Source organism: Erinaceus europaeus, chromosome 15 (genome assembly GCF_950295315.1).
Source record: "Erinaceus europaeus chromosome 15, mEriEur2.1, whole genome shotgun sequence".
NCBI lineage: Eukaryota > Metazoa > Chordata > Mammalia > Eulipotyphla > Erinaceidae > Erinaceus > Erinaceus europaeus.
This window is the reverse complement of record NC_080176.1, coordinates 15,677,140-15,693,234: the sequence shown is the minus strand read 5'-3', so window position 1 is coordinate 15,693,234 and position 16,095 is coordinate 15,677,140. Positions and strand designations below refer to the sequence as shown.

At 39.7% G+C, this 16,095-nt stretch overlaps 1 protein-coding gene across 4 annotated transcripts in view; it reads right to left on the bottom strand.

The window, feature by feature from the left end:
• Positions 1-16,095, bottom strand: part of PDXDC1 (pyridoxal dependent decarboxylase domain containing 1) — a 67,335-nt gene that overhangs the window by 22,421 nt on the left and 28,819 nt on the right. For all 4 annotated transcript variants that reach the window (XM_060172938.1, XM_060172939.1, XM_060172941.1 and 1 more), the window contains exons 8-12: positions 10,084-10,162; positions 6,382-6,466; positions 5,383-5,431; positions 5,122-5,223; positions 3,281-3,406 (exon numbers count right to left, since the gene is read on the bottom strand). In XM_060172938.1, coding sequence (XP_060028921.1) covers positions 3,281-3,406; positions 5,122-5,223; positions 5,383-5,431; positions 6,382-6,466; positions 10,084-10,162 — 441 coding nt within the window. The remainder of the gene's footprint in view (positions 1-3,280; positions 3,407-5,121; positions 5,224-5,382; positions 5,432-6,381; positions 6,467-10,083; positions 10,163-16,095) is intronic.

The window sequence follows — 16,095 nt, the reverse complement described above, 5'->3', positions numbered from 1 at the left end:
GACTGCCACCTCTCCAGATTCAAAGGAGGTCTCGAAACTTTACATCAGGCTCAACCTGACGCAGTTGACTAGCTACGGAAGAAGGGCAAACGCTAGAAGAAGAAGGTCCCTCAGGGGCATTAGAGATCAGCTTCAGTATGTACTTGCAGGAAGATGCCAGAGCTATGGTGATCTTAAGGGTTTGTTAGTGAATGTCATCATTAATTTCCTGTACTCTATAAACCAAGGGGAACTAAAAATCTCCCTCATGTGCCCAAACCAATCTAAAATTGACTGAGTTACTACAGCGATAAGAGTCTTCTATCCTGCAAAACCAAACCCCAAGATCTGAGCCAACAGCTTAGAGGAAAAAACTTTTTAAAAATGTAGTGCCTTGGGAGTCGGGCTGTAGTGCAGCGGGTTAATCGCAGGTGGCGCAAAGCACAAGGACCGGCATAAGGATTCCGGTTCAAACCCCGGCTCCCCACTTGCAGGGGAGTCGCTTCACAGGCGGTGAAGCAGGTCTGCAGGTGTCTATCTTTCTCTCCTCCTCTCTGTCTTCCTCTCCTCTCTCCATTTCTCTCTGTCCTATCCAACAACGACAACAACAATAATAACTACAACAATAAAACAACAAGGGCAACAAAAGGGAATAAATAAAATAAATATTTAAAAAAATAAGTAGTGCCTTGGGAGTTGGGTGGTAGCACAGTGGGTTAAGTGCATGTGGCTTGAAGCACAAGGACTGGGGTAAGGATCCCGGTTCGAGCCCCTGGCTCCCCACCTGCAGGGGAGTCACTTCACAGGCGGTGTGAAGCAGGTCTGCAAGTGTCTAGCTTTCTCTCCCTGTCTTCCCCATCTCTCTCCATTTCTCTCTGTCCTATCTTACAACAACGACATCAACAACAACAACAACAACAACAATAATAATAACCACAACAACAATGAAAAACAATATAGCAACAAAAGGGAAAATAAGTAAATAAATATAAATTTTTAAAAAAAAAATGTGATGCTTTGACAAACACAATGAACACAAATATTAAAATTAAAATTGCTGGGGGCTGGATGGTGGCACATGTTACCATGCAAGTACCCAGGCTTAAGCCTCTTGCTTCCCACATGTAGGAGGGACAGTGGAACAGGTCTTCAGGTGTCTTTCTCCTTCTCTATCTCCCTCTCCCCTCTCAATTTCTCTGTCCTATAAAATAAAATAGAAAGAAAAAAGGAAAAAAAAATGGCCACTGGGAATGGCAGATTCATAGTGCTGACACTGAGGCCCTGCTAATGCTGGTGGCAATGTGATGATGATGATGATGACTGCTATTACTCGTTGCTGGTCTTCACACCTGCATGATTCCACTATTCCTGACAGATTTTTTTGCCCCCTTATAATTTCAGATAGAAAGATTCAGAAATGAGGTGTGAGTTGGCTCAATAGCTAAAGCAGTGGATCTACTTGTATGAGCTGCTGAGTTTGTCCCTGGCACTGCAGGCTAACAAAATGTCACTCTGGTTTTTCTCTATCACTAATAAATATCTTGGGGGAAAGAAAGGTAGTGGTGGTGGGAGACACAGAAAGAAGGAATGATAATATACCACCATTCTATCATTCATGGAACTTTCCCTTGGTGCTATGAATGGTGTTTTCCATGTGGTGCTGTGGGCTTGGACCCAGGTCCTCATGTGTGGTAAAGTTCTACCAGGTCAGCTATATTCTATGGCCCCCTTAAAAGTACTTAATGAAATAAAACTTCATTGTGAATGTTTTTGTTTTCTCAGAAACTAGAATTATCTTAACATTATGAACCAAACATAACTGCTTTAGCAACATTAACACATTAATTCTTAAATATAAAAATGACAGTTGAGGAAGTGATAGTTTCCCAAGAATACATTTAAAACAAGTTTATATTTTAAAGTTTTTTTTTTATTGGTGATTTAATCTTGATTTATAAAATTATGGGATAACAGGGGTATGATTCTACACTGTTCCCACCATCAGAGTTCTGTGTCCTCATTCCCTCCACTGGAAACTGCAGTAGTTCTCCCAAGGTCACAGATATGGGTTGACTACTATTTCTATAGCTGTGTACTTTTGTATATATTTGCCTACTTTTTTCTATGGCCCAGTCTTCTTTTCCTTTCTAAGTCATACCTACACTTATTACTACTTCCAAATGTCCTTTTTTCCCTCTTCTATCTTTGGGTCCTAAATAATTGTGGAGTTCAGAACCCTCTGGTCATCGTCCCTAACATTTCCCCCCTTCTGGGAGTGTGGACCAAAATTCTTTGTGGGGTGCAGAGGACGGGAGTTAACTTCTGCAGCTGCTTCTCTACTGGACACAGTATTGGCAGGTTGATCCATACCCCAGCCTGTTTCTATCTTTTCCTGTGGAGGTAGGTCTCTGGAGAGGTGAGGTTCCAGGACACACTGATGAGGTTGTCTGCCCAGAGAGGTTAAAACCAAAGTTTACTTATCTATTCTGGTTATTATCACTGATGCTTAGTGCCTGCATGGTTTCACTGCCACCAATGGCATTTTTTAAAAAATTCTTTTTCTTACAGAGAGGGTAAGAGACAGAGACAGAAATGGAAAAGGGGGAGTGATAACACAGTACCACTTCACTGCCTGTGAAGCTTCCCCTTTGCAGGTGCTCCTATGTGGTGGTCCTGGGCTCAAAACCAGGTTCTTGTATGTGGTGACATGTACTCTACTGTGTGACTCACCTGCTTGTCTCCAAAGACTTAGTACCACTTTAAACCAGAGCTGAGCAGTGCTCTGGTAAAATAAATTAGTAAGACCAATTTGTACAGCATATTATATGATTAGGCACTACTAAAATAACTTTGTATATATGAATTTATTAAGCTCTCATAATATGCTATCAGTGAGGAAACAAAGGTATGGAGAGGCCAATGGCATGTTTTAAAACATAAGCTTAAATGCAAAGAGAATTAGAATTGTTCCCATAGCCTTTCAATTTGCTAAATCAGATCAGCTGGTACTGAAAATATACTTATTATCTATAACTAAGTCTATGCATCTTACCATCTAATTCAAGAGCCAGTCAGTAGTAGTAGATTGTCTGTGTCCCTTTCTCCACCCCTTGACCATTATCCTGTGACTTTCCTCAGCCTATACTGTGACATTCACATTCATTCTGATCTATTCTTATTTGGAAGCAAATACTGGTTAACCCCAATATGTTGAACACAAAGGGTATTCAGACAAGGCGTCACTGGGTGGAAAGTGAACCAATGAAGTATTTTGCTGTCTCTAGTTTTGCTAAGTACTCACCAGTAGACAGGCATGCTTTATCCTCTCCACAATTCCATCAAGTCCCAAGTACTGTAAAGCCAACCACAGTGGAAGGGCACGGAGTTTGTCTGCTGGCTTATTTGATGTAAGACCTGCAATTAAAGTCTGAAAGAACCAACATGGTTTTATTAGTCAAAGCCAATGAAACCACAGAGCAGAACTAATAAGTTACCATGTACTATACACTTAGTATGTAACAGGTGTTACGACAGGCACTTGGCATGCATTATTCATTTGATCAACCAACAACTACACCAAGTAAGTATTCTAGGTGATTTAGCTCAGAGATCCTGCTTTGTCAAGGGAGCATAGTTAAGATGTAGCAAAGTCAGAAGAGTGTAAGATGTGTCACACACGAGTTCTGGTGGTGGGAATTGTGTTAAATAGTACCTCTCTTATCCAATGGACTTGCTGATCATAATTAAATCAATAAAGAGAGAGAGAGGAAGAGAGAGAGGGAGAGGGAGAGGGAGAGGGAGAGGGAGAGAGAGAGAAATGTGTCACACACCACTCAAGAGTCAGATGCTCAAAGTCAAAGATGCTCAAAGCGTCCTCAACTATCTGGCTATCGTCAACTGAGCAAGGTGCTACCTGTTTATCTGTTTCAGTGAGAATCACTTAAGTTTTTTTTGCAGGTACATATCACTAAATGATCATCTATCAAGAACGCCTGGGGGTTGGGCGGTAGCGCAGCAGGTTAAGCGCATGTGGAGCAAAGCGCAAGGACCAGCATAAGAATCCTGGTTCGAGCCCCCAGCTTCCCACCTGTAGGGGAGTCGCTTCACAAGTGGTGAAGCAGGTCTGCAGGTGTCCCTCTTTCTCTCCCCTTCTCTGTCTTCCTCTCCTCTCTCCATTTCTCTCTGTCCTATGCAACAATGACATCAATAACAACAATAACTACAACAATAAAAAACAGGGGCAACAAAAGGGAAAATAATAAAAAAAAAAATTTAAAAAAAGAACTCCTAAATGTTATTGAATACAATACTTAGACATTATGAATTAAGGGTTTTAATGTCTCTAACTCAGTTATTTACTTCTGGGTACTTATCCTAAGGAAATAATTAACAACATAGGCAATGCCCATTTGTTCAATAACAAAATATTCTAAACAGGAGCTAGGCGGTGGCATACCTGGTTGAGTGCACACATTACAGTGAACAATGACTCAAGTTCAAGCTCTCGGTTCCCATCTGCATGGGGAAAGCTTCACAAGTGGTGAAGCAGGACTGCAGGTGTCTCTCTGTCTCTCTCCCTCTCTATCATCCATTTCCCTCTTGATTTCTGGCTGATCCTATGAAATAAAAAAGGTAGTAAATAAAAAATGATTAATAAGAAAAAATCCTTTAAAAAATCTCAAAACATCCCAAAATTTCACAAATGGAGAATGATTAAATTGTGGTATTTAACTGACAGAATATTATGAAACATTAAAGTGCCTAAATTCTTCATACATATTAGTCTTCATACACAGTATGGAAATGAAAAAAATAGATCTCGTAGGGTTTCACATGTTAAGCTTCAGAGCTATGCTTTCCTTCACTCTCTTTTTATCTATTTCTATCTTTAAAAAAAAGACAAAAAGTTCCCTCTTTTGGTATTTTATTTATTTATTTATGATGAAGGGGGAGGGAGAGAACAAACTAGAGCATCACTCTGGAATATGTGATGCTGGGAATCAAATTCAGGACCTCATGCTTTTAAGTCCAGCTTTAGTCACTGAACCACCTCCTGGACTGTGCTTTTTTCTGTATTTTCTCCCCACGCCCCGTAATGATGATTACCCACTTCCTACCATGTTCCAGTGGCTATAAGCTTACCAGTGCAGGGTCATCATGTTTATAAAGTGTAACTGCAGGAACAGCTGGCAAGCCCAGCCAGGGACCAGGAGTCAATGTCATGCTATCACATTTGGTTGCAGCCTACCAAACAGAGAATAACCTTTTGTTAGACTATCAGAATACATCTTCCATTTATTACCCACCCCTCCTCCATTCAAAAAAACCATGAGAAATCACCAGGGACTGAGTGACTTTAAACTCCTTCTTAAAAACATAGTATTTAGTAAATCAACAACATACCAGTACTGACGAGGAGACATAACCTAGAGCCAATGTTGCCAGATTCACACTGGAAGAAAAAACACCGATCTAAGAACTAATTATTTATTGCTACTTATTCACTAAGTATTTACCTAAAAAGAAAGGGGCAGGGATGGTTTGCTGTTGCAAGCTGATACTGAAAAATTGTCTTTAAACTGCTATTTGTTTTTATAATGGCAACAGAAAATATAGCCTATACAAATTTGAACAAAACCTTGAAAACATATTTTAACTTAAAGATGTTTCAGAGGATGTCTCCTTACTTAGTAGGATGGGTGTCCTATATCACACTCATAGCTATTATATTCCAGTGATCATTCTTTTCAAGAAGAAAAACAAAACAGAAAACTACCTGGTTTTTGTAATGTAGTGATTATCACATTTGCCTCACAAAACAGAAAACCACCTGTGTGCTATGTTGGGTTTGAGTTTCGTTGGCTGCCCTAATCCTCTCCCCCAGCCTTTTGGGAAAACACACCAATCTCCTCTATCAGACCATGAGCTTTGTATAAGGATACCACCACCCATTCTAGGTGGGCAACTAAACTAAACTGTCAGAGTATTGCATTTTCCTGGTCACAGTGACCAAGTTCAGTCTAAGACTTAATGAGATTTCTGACCTACTGAACTTGAATCTAGAAAGAAGGCTGGAGTTGGTGCAATGACTTTGCATCAAAAGAGGAAAGACTATCTATACATGGGGCCAATGGGGGGAGGGAGAGAAAGAGAGAGAGAGAGATGGTGGTGGTGAGAGGAAGACACTGAGTTCTGGTTGATATTGTCCCTAAAGCCAACCCTGGTCTTTATAGTTATGTGTCAAAAAAATCTCAGATCACCTTGTTAATCTGGGTTATTTTATCTGCAGTCTAATGTCTCCTTAGTAATAAATGGCAGAGCATAACAAGAGACCTGAGGTCCATTTTTCATGAGCACTGTGTGCATATCCATCAGAGTCAATCAAGCTAACCATCCACTCACCCCTCCACATGGAGCCATATGTCATATTTCTCACAGAGTTCTTTCAAACGTCCAATTTTATCAGTGTGCCCTACTGCTGCAGTTCCTAGGATAAAACATACACAAAGGGATAATACAAGAGCCAGAATCAGAGTTCACTGGGTAAGATGTGTGCCTTGTCATGCCTGCAGCCCATGTTTGTGTCCCAGCCTCATGACAATGGTAAGTGCAATGCTGTGATGTCTCTTCTCCCACCTCTGAATAACAAAGTTGCCCCAGGAGCAATGAAATTGCTATGTGTGAAGCTCCTCTATGCAAACAAAAGATAAAAAGACTAAATATTTCCAGTTTTAACAGCATGGTAACATCTTTTATAGTGGCCTAGGAAGCTGCATAACAGTAGAATGTAGGGCTTGTGGCATTAGGTCCCAAGTCCAAGTCTTATACTGCATATACCAGATGCTCTTCTCTTTCTTACTTTCTTCCTCTCTCTTTCTTTCTTTCCTTTCTCTACCTCCTTCTCAACTAAACTTATGGATGCAGCTCAGCTGCTGTAGTAGCTAAAGGGTTGGAATTGCAAGCATGGTGTCCTCAGTTCAATCCCTGACACTGCATATGAGAGTGATGCTCCGGTTCTTGTTCATTAATAAGTAAGGGCTAGCAAAATAGTGTACTTGGGACAGTATTCTGTGTTGCCATGCACAGGATCCAGGTTTGAACCTGTTTCCGATGCACTGAACAAAGCTTTGGTGTTGTGGTTTTTTTTCCCTCTCTCTGCCTCACTGTTTATATGGAAAAGTAAAAATATATAAGTGAAATATTAAAAAAAAAATCTTGTGTAGAGCAGTCCAGAAGGTGGCACAGAGGATGAAGAGTTAGTTTCTCAAACATGAGGTCCCAAGTTCAGGTCCTCTAACTGAATGTACCAGAGTGATGCTCTGGCTCTCTCATGCTCTCTTTTCCTTTTTTTTTTTTTTTTAGATTTTTAAAATTTATTTATTAATGAGAAACATAGAAGGAGAGAGAAAGATCCAGAGCATCACTCTGGTACATGTGCTGCCGGGGATTGAACTCAGGACCTCATGCTTGAGAGTCAAATGCTTTATCCACTGCGCCACCTCCCGGACCACTCTTTTCCTTTTATCTTATGAATAAATCTTTAAATAATTAAAAAATATATATACAGGAAAACAGCTACTTGGATAGTGCACCTGCTTTGACTTGCACACAATCAGGTTCAAGCCTAGCCCCTGTTTGAACTTTCTTTTTCCATCACCCCAAAAACTGTCTCATCTTTCCCTCAAAGTCTTACTTTTTTCCATTTCTCACTGGCCTCAGACAATCTAGATCTGTTTCTGGCTACTACAGCTTTGTCTTTTTAAAAATTTCATGTAAGGAACCACATACTATGAAACTTTACTTATTTATTTTTCCTTTTGTTGCCCTTGTTTTTTATTGTTGTTATAGATATTGTTGTTGTTACTGATGTCATTGTTGTTTGATATGACAGAGAGCAATGGAGAAAGGGAAGACAGAGAGGAGGAGAGAAAGATAAACATCTGCAGACCTGCTTCACCGCCTGTGAAGCGACTTCCCTTGCAGTTGGGGAGCCGGGGGCTCAAACCAGGATCCTTATGCCTGTCCCTGCGCTTCTCACCACGTGCACTTAACCCACTGTGCTACCGCCCGACTCCCCACTATGAAACTTTTTTATTTATTTATTTATTTATTTATTTATTTATTTATTTATTCCCTTTTGTTGCCCTTGTTGTTTTATTGTTGTAGTTATTATTGTTGTTGTCGTTGTTGTTGGATAGGACAGAGAGAAATGGAGAGAGGGAGGGGAAGACAGAGAGGGGGAGAGAAAGATAGACACCTGCAGACCTGCTTCACCGCCTGTGAAGCGACTCCCCTGCAGGTGGGGAGCCGGGGTTCGAACCGGGATCCTTCTGCCGGTCCTTGTGCTTTGCGCCACCTGCACTTAACCCGCTGCGCTACAGCCCGACTCCCACTATGAAACTTTTTATACTTTGCAAACTTCTTCTAGCATTTGCCCTTCTTCTGTAGCCAGTCAACAGCGTCAGGTTGAAAGCTGTCAGGAGCTGCTTGTTGCTGGCTTTGAAAGTGACTGGGATCCATGTGGATTCAGTCCTCTAGGAAGGATCATCGGTTTCCCCAATGAATGGGTACTCACGGGATGCACCATGAGAAGGTCGATCCAATGCAAACTTCTGAAACTCAGCCATGCTGATGCAGACATCAAAAATTCTTCCCAATTACTACATATGACATGGATTTACCACAACTTATGTCCATTTTCCAGATGAAGAACATCTGTGTTGTTGACAGCTATGAACACCATGTACAATTCTTTGCACAGACATATATTTTCATTTCTCTTTGTAAATATGTAGAAGTGTGACTAATAGGTCATACTGTAATTCTGTATTTAACCTTTTGGGAAAGAGTCAAGATGTTTTACATACTTTGCAGCTGTAACATTTTGTGGCACTACTAGACAAGTGTAAGAGTTCCAACTGCTCTGCATTCTCACCAGCATTTGGTATTATCTTTTTAATTTTTAAATATTTATTTATTCCCTTTTGTTGCCCTTGTTTTATTGTTGTAGTCATCATTATTATTGATGTCATCATCATTATTGGATAGGACAGAGAGAAACAGAGAGAGGAGGGGAAGACAGAGAGGGGGAGAGAAAGATAGACACCTGCAGACCTGTTTCACCACTTGTGAAACAACTCCCCTGCAGGTGGGGAGCCGGGGGCTTGAACCAGGATCCTTACACCGATCCTTGTGCTATGTGCCACGTGCGCTTAACTTGCTGTGCTACCGCCCCACTCCTACCTTTTTAATTTTCTAGCAGGTATGGAGTAAAGCTCAATGTGGTTTCCACTTGCATGTCTCTAATGATGAATGGTGTTAAGCATCTTTTTGTTTATTTATGCAGATATTTTAATTTGGAAAGTGTCTAAACCTTCACTTAATATTACTTATTATTTTTAACCAGAGCATTGCTCAGCTCTAACTTACAGTGATAACGAGGGCTAAACCTGGGACATCCAGTGCCTCATCCATTAAAGTCTACTGTGTAAACCTGTACTATTTTCCTCATACCTTCTTTTCTTTATTTAAAACCTACTATTTGTCTTTGCTACCAACTTATAAGACATATAAATTTATTTTTGATACAGCTGCTAGAAAAATATTTGTAACTCAAATGAAAAAGGATACATTTAAAGAACTTCTAAGATGAATAATTAAAAGGAATCAAACGAGTCAATTTTAGTATTACAGCATAATGCTGACTATCTGTAACACATAGCAGACAAATAGTTCTTAAAATTTGGGTCTTTTCTTAAGTCAAGTACATAACTGGTCTATTTATTTATTTATTCCCTTTCGTTGCCCTTGTTGCTTTATTGTTGTATTTATTATTGCTGTCGTCGTTGGTGGATAGGACAGAGAGAAATGGAGAGAGGAGGGGAAGACAGAAAGGGGGAGAGAAAGACAGACACCTGCAGACCTGCTTCACCGCCTGTGAAGCGACTCCTCTGCAGGTGGGGAGCCGGGAGCTTGAACTGGGATCCTTAAGGCCGGTCCTTTTGCCTTGCGCCACCTGCGCTTAACCCGCTGCGCTACAGCCCGACTCCCCATAACTGGTCTTTTCTGAGCCTAAAATGAAAGATTCAGACTCATGATGCTTACCAGCATTTGCAACAAGCAACAGGGGCAGTTTTCCTTCCTCTATATCTCCTTTAATCAGTTTCTCCAGGAAGGCAATATCCTACAACAAAAAGATACAGAATAAAAACATGAGGTTGCAAAAAGCAAAAAAAAAAAAAAAAAAAAAAAAGTTGCTATATAATGAAAAAAAAAAACTTCTAAAAGAATCAGATAACCCTTGAAATTAATCACTCAAATCAATTTCCATTTTTTTCTCATCACATACATGAAAATCAAAGCTTTCATTGAAGACTAATTAGAAAAATCAACTGATTAAATTAAAAAATAGCATACTTGGGGCTAACATTTCTCTGCATTTAAACATTTATATTTACAGAAAAATGTTCTCTGAACTTCCAAAAACACAAGAATATCTCACAGTACATTAATTCCCCAATAAAGAAATAAATTAAGGGAAAAAAAGAATATCTCACAGTAGTACTTACTGATGTACCTGAAGCAGAAACTCAAACTACATTGAATAAGGAAATAAAGATCCTAAAATATGTACTTTTGGGGAATTGGGCAGTAGCCAGAGGGTTAAGCACACATGGCACAAAGTGCAAGGACCTGATTAAGGATCCTGGTTCGAGTCCCTGGCTCGCCACCTGCAAGGGGAGTTGCTTCACAGGCGGTGAAGTAGGTCTGCAGGTGTCTCTCTCTCCCTCTCTCTTGTCTTCCCCTCCTCTCTCCATTTCTCTCTGTCCTATCTAACAACGACAACATCAACAACTACAACAACAATAAAAAACAAGGGCAACAAAAGAGAAAATAAATGAATATAAAATATTATTTAAAAAATATGTACTTTTTGCTTCTGGTTTCACTACAGAGATATTTATCACCTGCATATCTAAAGTTAAGTACAATTCCATCCCAAGATACACTACAGAACTTCCTTTTAAAAACCTGCCCATTCAGTCTGGACAGTGGTGCACTTGGTGGAGTGCACAGGTCACCATATGCAAGGGCCTGGATTCAAGTTCCTGTTCCTCACCAGCAGGGGAGACGCTTCACAAGTGGTGAAGCAGGTCTGCAGGTATCTATCTTTCTCTCTTCCTATCTCCCCCACCTCAGTTTCTCAGTCTAATCAAATGAAAATAGAAAGGAAAAACTGGGATTCGACTTCCGGAGGCGGAGCTACAAGCAGCAGATCGCTTTCTCTCCTCTCCTCCCCTCTCCCTCTCCCTCTCCCTATCCCTTTCCCTCTCCTCTCCTCGATCAACTAGGAATACCAAAGGAGACCACCCGGGACCGAAACAAGACAGGACTAGAATGACCACAGGAACCCAGTAAATCACCCGTAAGTACAAACACGCGTGGCTGGTGACAGAGAGGAGAGAGGAGCCTAAGGAGAGATTACGTGACTGCTAACAGTACAGCAGTTTATCAGTTGAGACACCACCTCCAGTCTGCTCCACCAACAAGGGGACAGCTGAAGGGAGGAGAGGACTCCCCAGAGACTCACCAAGTGTAACTCTGAGTCTCCATTGCTACTACCCTCAGAATCTGGAGCAGCAACAGGGAGGGACACCAGGGGACAGAGATCTAACCAGGAAACTCAGGAGAAGACCTATACCTTGGTGGCATAGCTGAGGGGCTGTGAAAGTCTCTTTGCATAACCAGTGGATTATCTCTGCCACACCCTGCTTTATCTCTTGGTCAGGAGTCAGTGATTAAGCTAAGAAACCTATTGATAGTTTAAAAGCCCCCAGTCTCCCATAGCCTACAGGGAAGAAAAAAAAAAAAAGGCTTTTAAACCACTGAGCTCCAACTCAGGGATTGAAACAACTGTTAACTTCCATCACTGTAAACCCTTTAATTAACTTACTTAGACACAGTCAATCCAGGCAATAGTGATCAATAATTTGAAAAGTACTGATAAAGGGAACTCATAACATAATATATAAAATGGTTAAAACAACAAGAAAAAATATTGGAGACTAGAACCAGGACAAGAGTCCAGCTAAAAGTCCTCCAGAGGGTGAAGCACAAAATAACGAGTTCAACATCCAAACATTAGCTAAGGAAATAATAACAGGAGTGAGTAAAGAATTTCAAAAAAGTGTAATCAGAAATACAGGAACAACAAATGAGAATATGGAAGAAAATACTAATTATCTCATGGTTATTAGAGAGCTGAAAGCTGAAATCGCTGAGCTAAGAAGGCAACTAGCTGAACAAGCTAAAACAGTATCAGAGCAGGGCAACAAAATAGATGAACTCCAGAAAACAGTAGAGGGCAGAGAGAATAGAATCTCTGAGGCTGAAGGCAGAATTAGAAAGATTGAGGATGAATTAGAGACAACTAAAAAAGAAGTAAGAGATCTCAAAAAGAGACTAAGAGATGCTGAAAACAACAACAGAGTCCTATGGGATGACTTCAAAAGAAACAATATACACATTATTGGCATACCAGAGGAAGAAAGAGAAGGAGAGGAAGAAAGCATTTTCCAGGCCATAATAGCTGAAAACTTCTCTAGTCAAGACAACATCAAAGACATAAAGATTCAAGAAGCCCAGAGGGTCCCAAACAGAATTAACCCAGACCTAAAGACACCAAGACATATCATACTTAGAATGGAAAGGAATAAGGATAAAGAAAGGACTAGCAGCAGACTTCTCCATACAAACACTACAGGCCAGAAGAGAATGGCAAGATATCTATCGAGTGCTCAATGAGAAAGGCTTTCAGCCAAGAATACTATATCCTGCTAGACTGTCATTCAGACTAGATGGAGGCATCAAAACCTTCTCAGACAAGCAACAGTTGAAGGAATCAACCATCACCAAGCCTGCCCTGAAAGAAGTTCTGAAAGGTCTCCTATAAACAATCAGACCACCACAAATAGGACATATATCAAAACACTCTAAAACTCTACAAGAATGGCATTAAAATATCTTCAATCTTTGATATCAATAAATGTTAATGGCCGGAATTCACCTATTAAAAGACACAGAGTAGGAAGATGGATCAGAAAACACAACCCAACAATATGCTGTTTACAGGAAACCCACCTAACTCAACAAGACAAACACAGACTTAAAGTGAAAGGATGGAAAACTATCATACAAGCCAATGGCCCACAAAAAAGGGCAGGAACAGCTATTCTCATATCTGACACGATAGACTTTAAAATAGATAAGATTAAAAAAGATAGGAATGGACACTACTTAATGCTCAGAGGATCAATCAATCAAGAGGACTTAACAATTATTAACATCTATGCACCCAATGAGAAGCCATCTAAATACATCAAACTTCTACTGAAAGAGCTACAGCAATATATTTACAGTAACACAATCATAGTAGGTGACTTCAACACCCCACTCTCTCAACTTGACAGATCATCCAGGAAGAAAATCAGTAAAGACATAAGGGAGCTAAATGAAGAGATAGATAAACTAGAACTATTGGACATTTTCAGAGTCATTCAACCCAAGAAACTGGAATACACATTTTACTCAAATCCACATGGGTCATTCTCAAGGATAGACCATATGTTAGGCCACAAAGACAGCATCAGGCAATTCAAGAACATTGAAATCATCCCAAGCATCTTCTCAGACCACAGTGGAATTAAACTAACACTTAACAATCAACTAGTAACAGTCCCAAAATGTGGAAGCTCAACAGTACACTTCTTAACAACTTCTGGGTCAAAGAGGAAATCAAGGAAGAAATCAAAAATGTTTCGAGAGTTCAATGAAAATGAAGACACAAGCTATCAAAATATTTGGGACACAGCTAAAGCAGTCCTAAGAGGGAAGTTCATAGCTATACAAGCACACATTAGGAAACAAGAAAAAGCACAAATAAACAGCCTGATTGCACATCTTAAAGACCTAGAAGAAGAACAACAAAGGAACCCTAAAGCAACGAGAAGGTCAGAAATCACTAAAGTTAGGGCAGAAATAAATAACATTGAGAATAGGAAAACCATACAAAAGATCAATGAAAGTAAATGTTGGTTCTTTGAAAGAGTGAACAAAATTGACAAGCCTTTAGCCAGACTCACAAAACAAAAAAGGGAGAAGACCCAAATAAATCAGATAGTAAATGAAAGAGGAGATATCACAACAGACACCGCAGAAATTCAACATATCATGCGAGGCTTCTATGAACAACTATATGCCACCAAGCTAGAGAACCTGGAAGAAATGGACGATTTCCTAGATACCTACCAACTTCCAAAACTAAGTAAAGAGGAAGTGGTTAACATGAACAGGCCCATCACAGCTAATTAAATTGAAACAGTTATCAAAAATCTCCCCAAAAATAAAAGTTCTGGACCAGATGGTTTTACAAATGAATTCTACAAAACCTTCAAAGAACTAATACCTCTACTTTTAAAAGTCTTCCAGATTGAAGTCACTGGAATACTCCCTGCCAACTTCTATGAAGCCAACATCACCCTGATACCAAAAGCAGACAGGGACACAACCAAAAAAGAAAACTACAGACCAATATCTCTGATGAACATAGATTCGAAAATATTGAACAAAATTCTAGCCAACCAGATACAGCAGTATATCAAAAAGATTGTTCATCATGACCAAGTGGGGTTTATCCCAGGTATGCAAGGTTGGTTTAATATACGTAAATCAATCAATGTGATCCATCACATCAACAAAAGCAACACCAAAAACCACATGGTCATATCAATAGACACAGAGAAATCCTTTGACAAAATACAACATCCCTTTATGATCAAAACACTACAAAAAATGGGAATAGATGGAAAATTCCTGAAGATAGTGGAGACTATATATAGCAAACCTACAGCCAACATCATACTCAATGGTGAAAAACTGGAAGCATTTCCCCTCCGATCAGGTACTAGACAGGGCTGCCCACTATCACCATTACTATTCAACATAGTGTTGGAAGTTCTTGCCATAGCAATCAGGCAGGAGCAAGGAATTAAAGGGATACAGATTGGAAGAGAAGAAGTCAAACTCTCATTTGCAGATGACATGATAGTATACATGGAAAAACCTAAGGAATTCAGCAAGAAGCTTTTGGAAATCATCAGGCAATACAGTAAGGTGTTAGGCTATAAAATTAACATTCAAAAGTCAGTGGCATTCCTCTATGCAAACACTAAGTTAGAAGAAATTGAAATCCAGAAAACAATTCCTTTTACTATAGCAACAAAAACAATAAAATATCTAGGAGTAAATCTAACCAAGGAAGTGAAAGACTTGTATACTGAAAATTATGAGTCACTACTCAAAGAAATTGAAAAAGACACAAAGAAGTGGAAAGATATTCCATGTTCATGGGTTGGAAGAATTAACATCATCAAAATGAATATATTACCCAGAGCCATCTACAAATTTAATGCTATCCCCATCAAGATCCCAAGCACATTTTTTTAGGAGAATAGAACAAATGCTACAAATGTTTATCTGGAACCAGAAAAGACCTAGAATTGCCAAAACAATCTTAAGAAAAAAGAACATAACCGGAGGCATCACACTCCCAGATCTCAAACTTTATTATAGGGCCATTGTCATCAAAACTGCTTGGTACTGGAACATGAATAGACACACTGACCAGTGGAATAGAATTGAGAGCCCAGAAATGAGGCCCCACACCTATGGACATCTAATCTTTGACAAAGGGGCCCAGACTATTGCATGGGGAAAGCAGAGTCTCTTCAACAAATGGTGTTGGAAACAATGGGTTGAAACATGCAGAAGAATGAAACTGAATCACTGTATTTCACCAAATACAAAAGTAAATTCCAAGTGGGTCAAGGACTTGGATGTTAGACCAGAAAGTATCAAATACTTAGAGGAAAATATTGGCAGAACTCTTTTCCGCATAAATTTTAAAGACATTTTCAATGAAACGAATCCAATTACAAAGAAGACTAAGGCAAGTATAAACCTATGGGACTACATCAAATTAAAAAGCTTCTGCACAGCAAAAGAAACCACTACCCAAACTAAGAGACCCCTCACAGAAAGGGAGAAGATCTTTACATG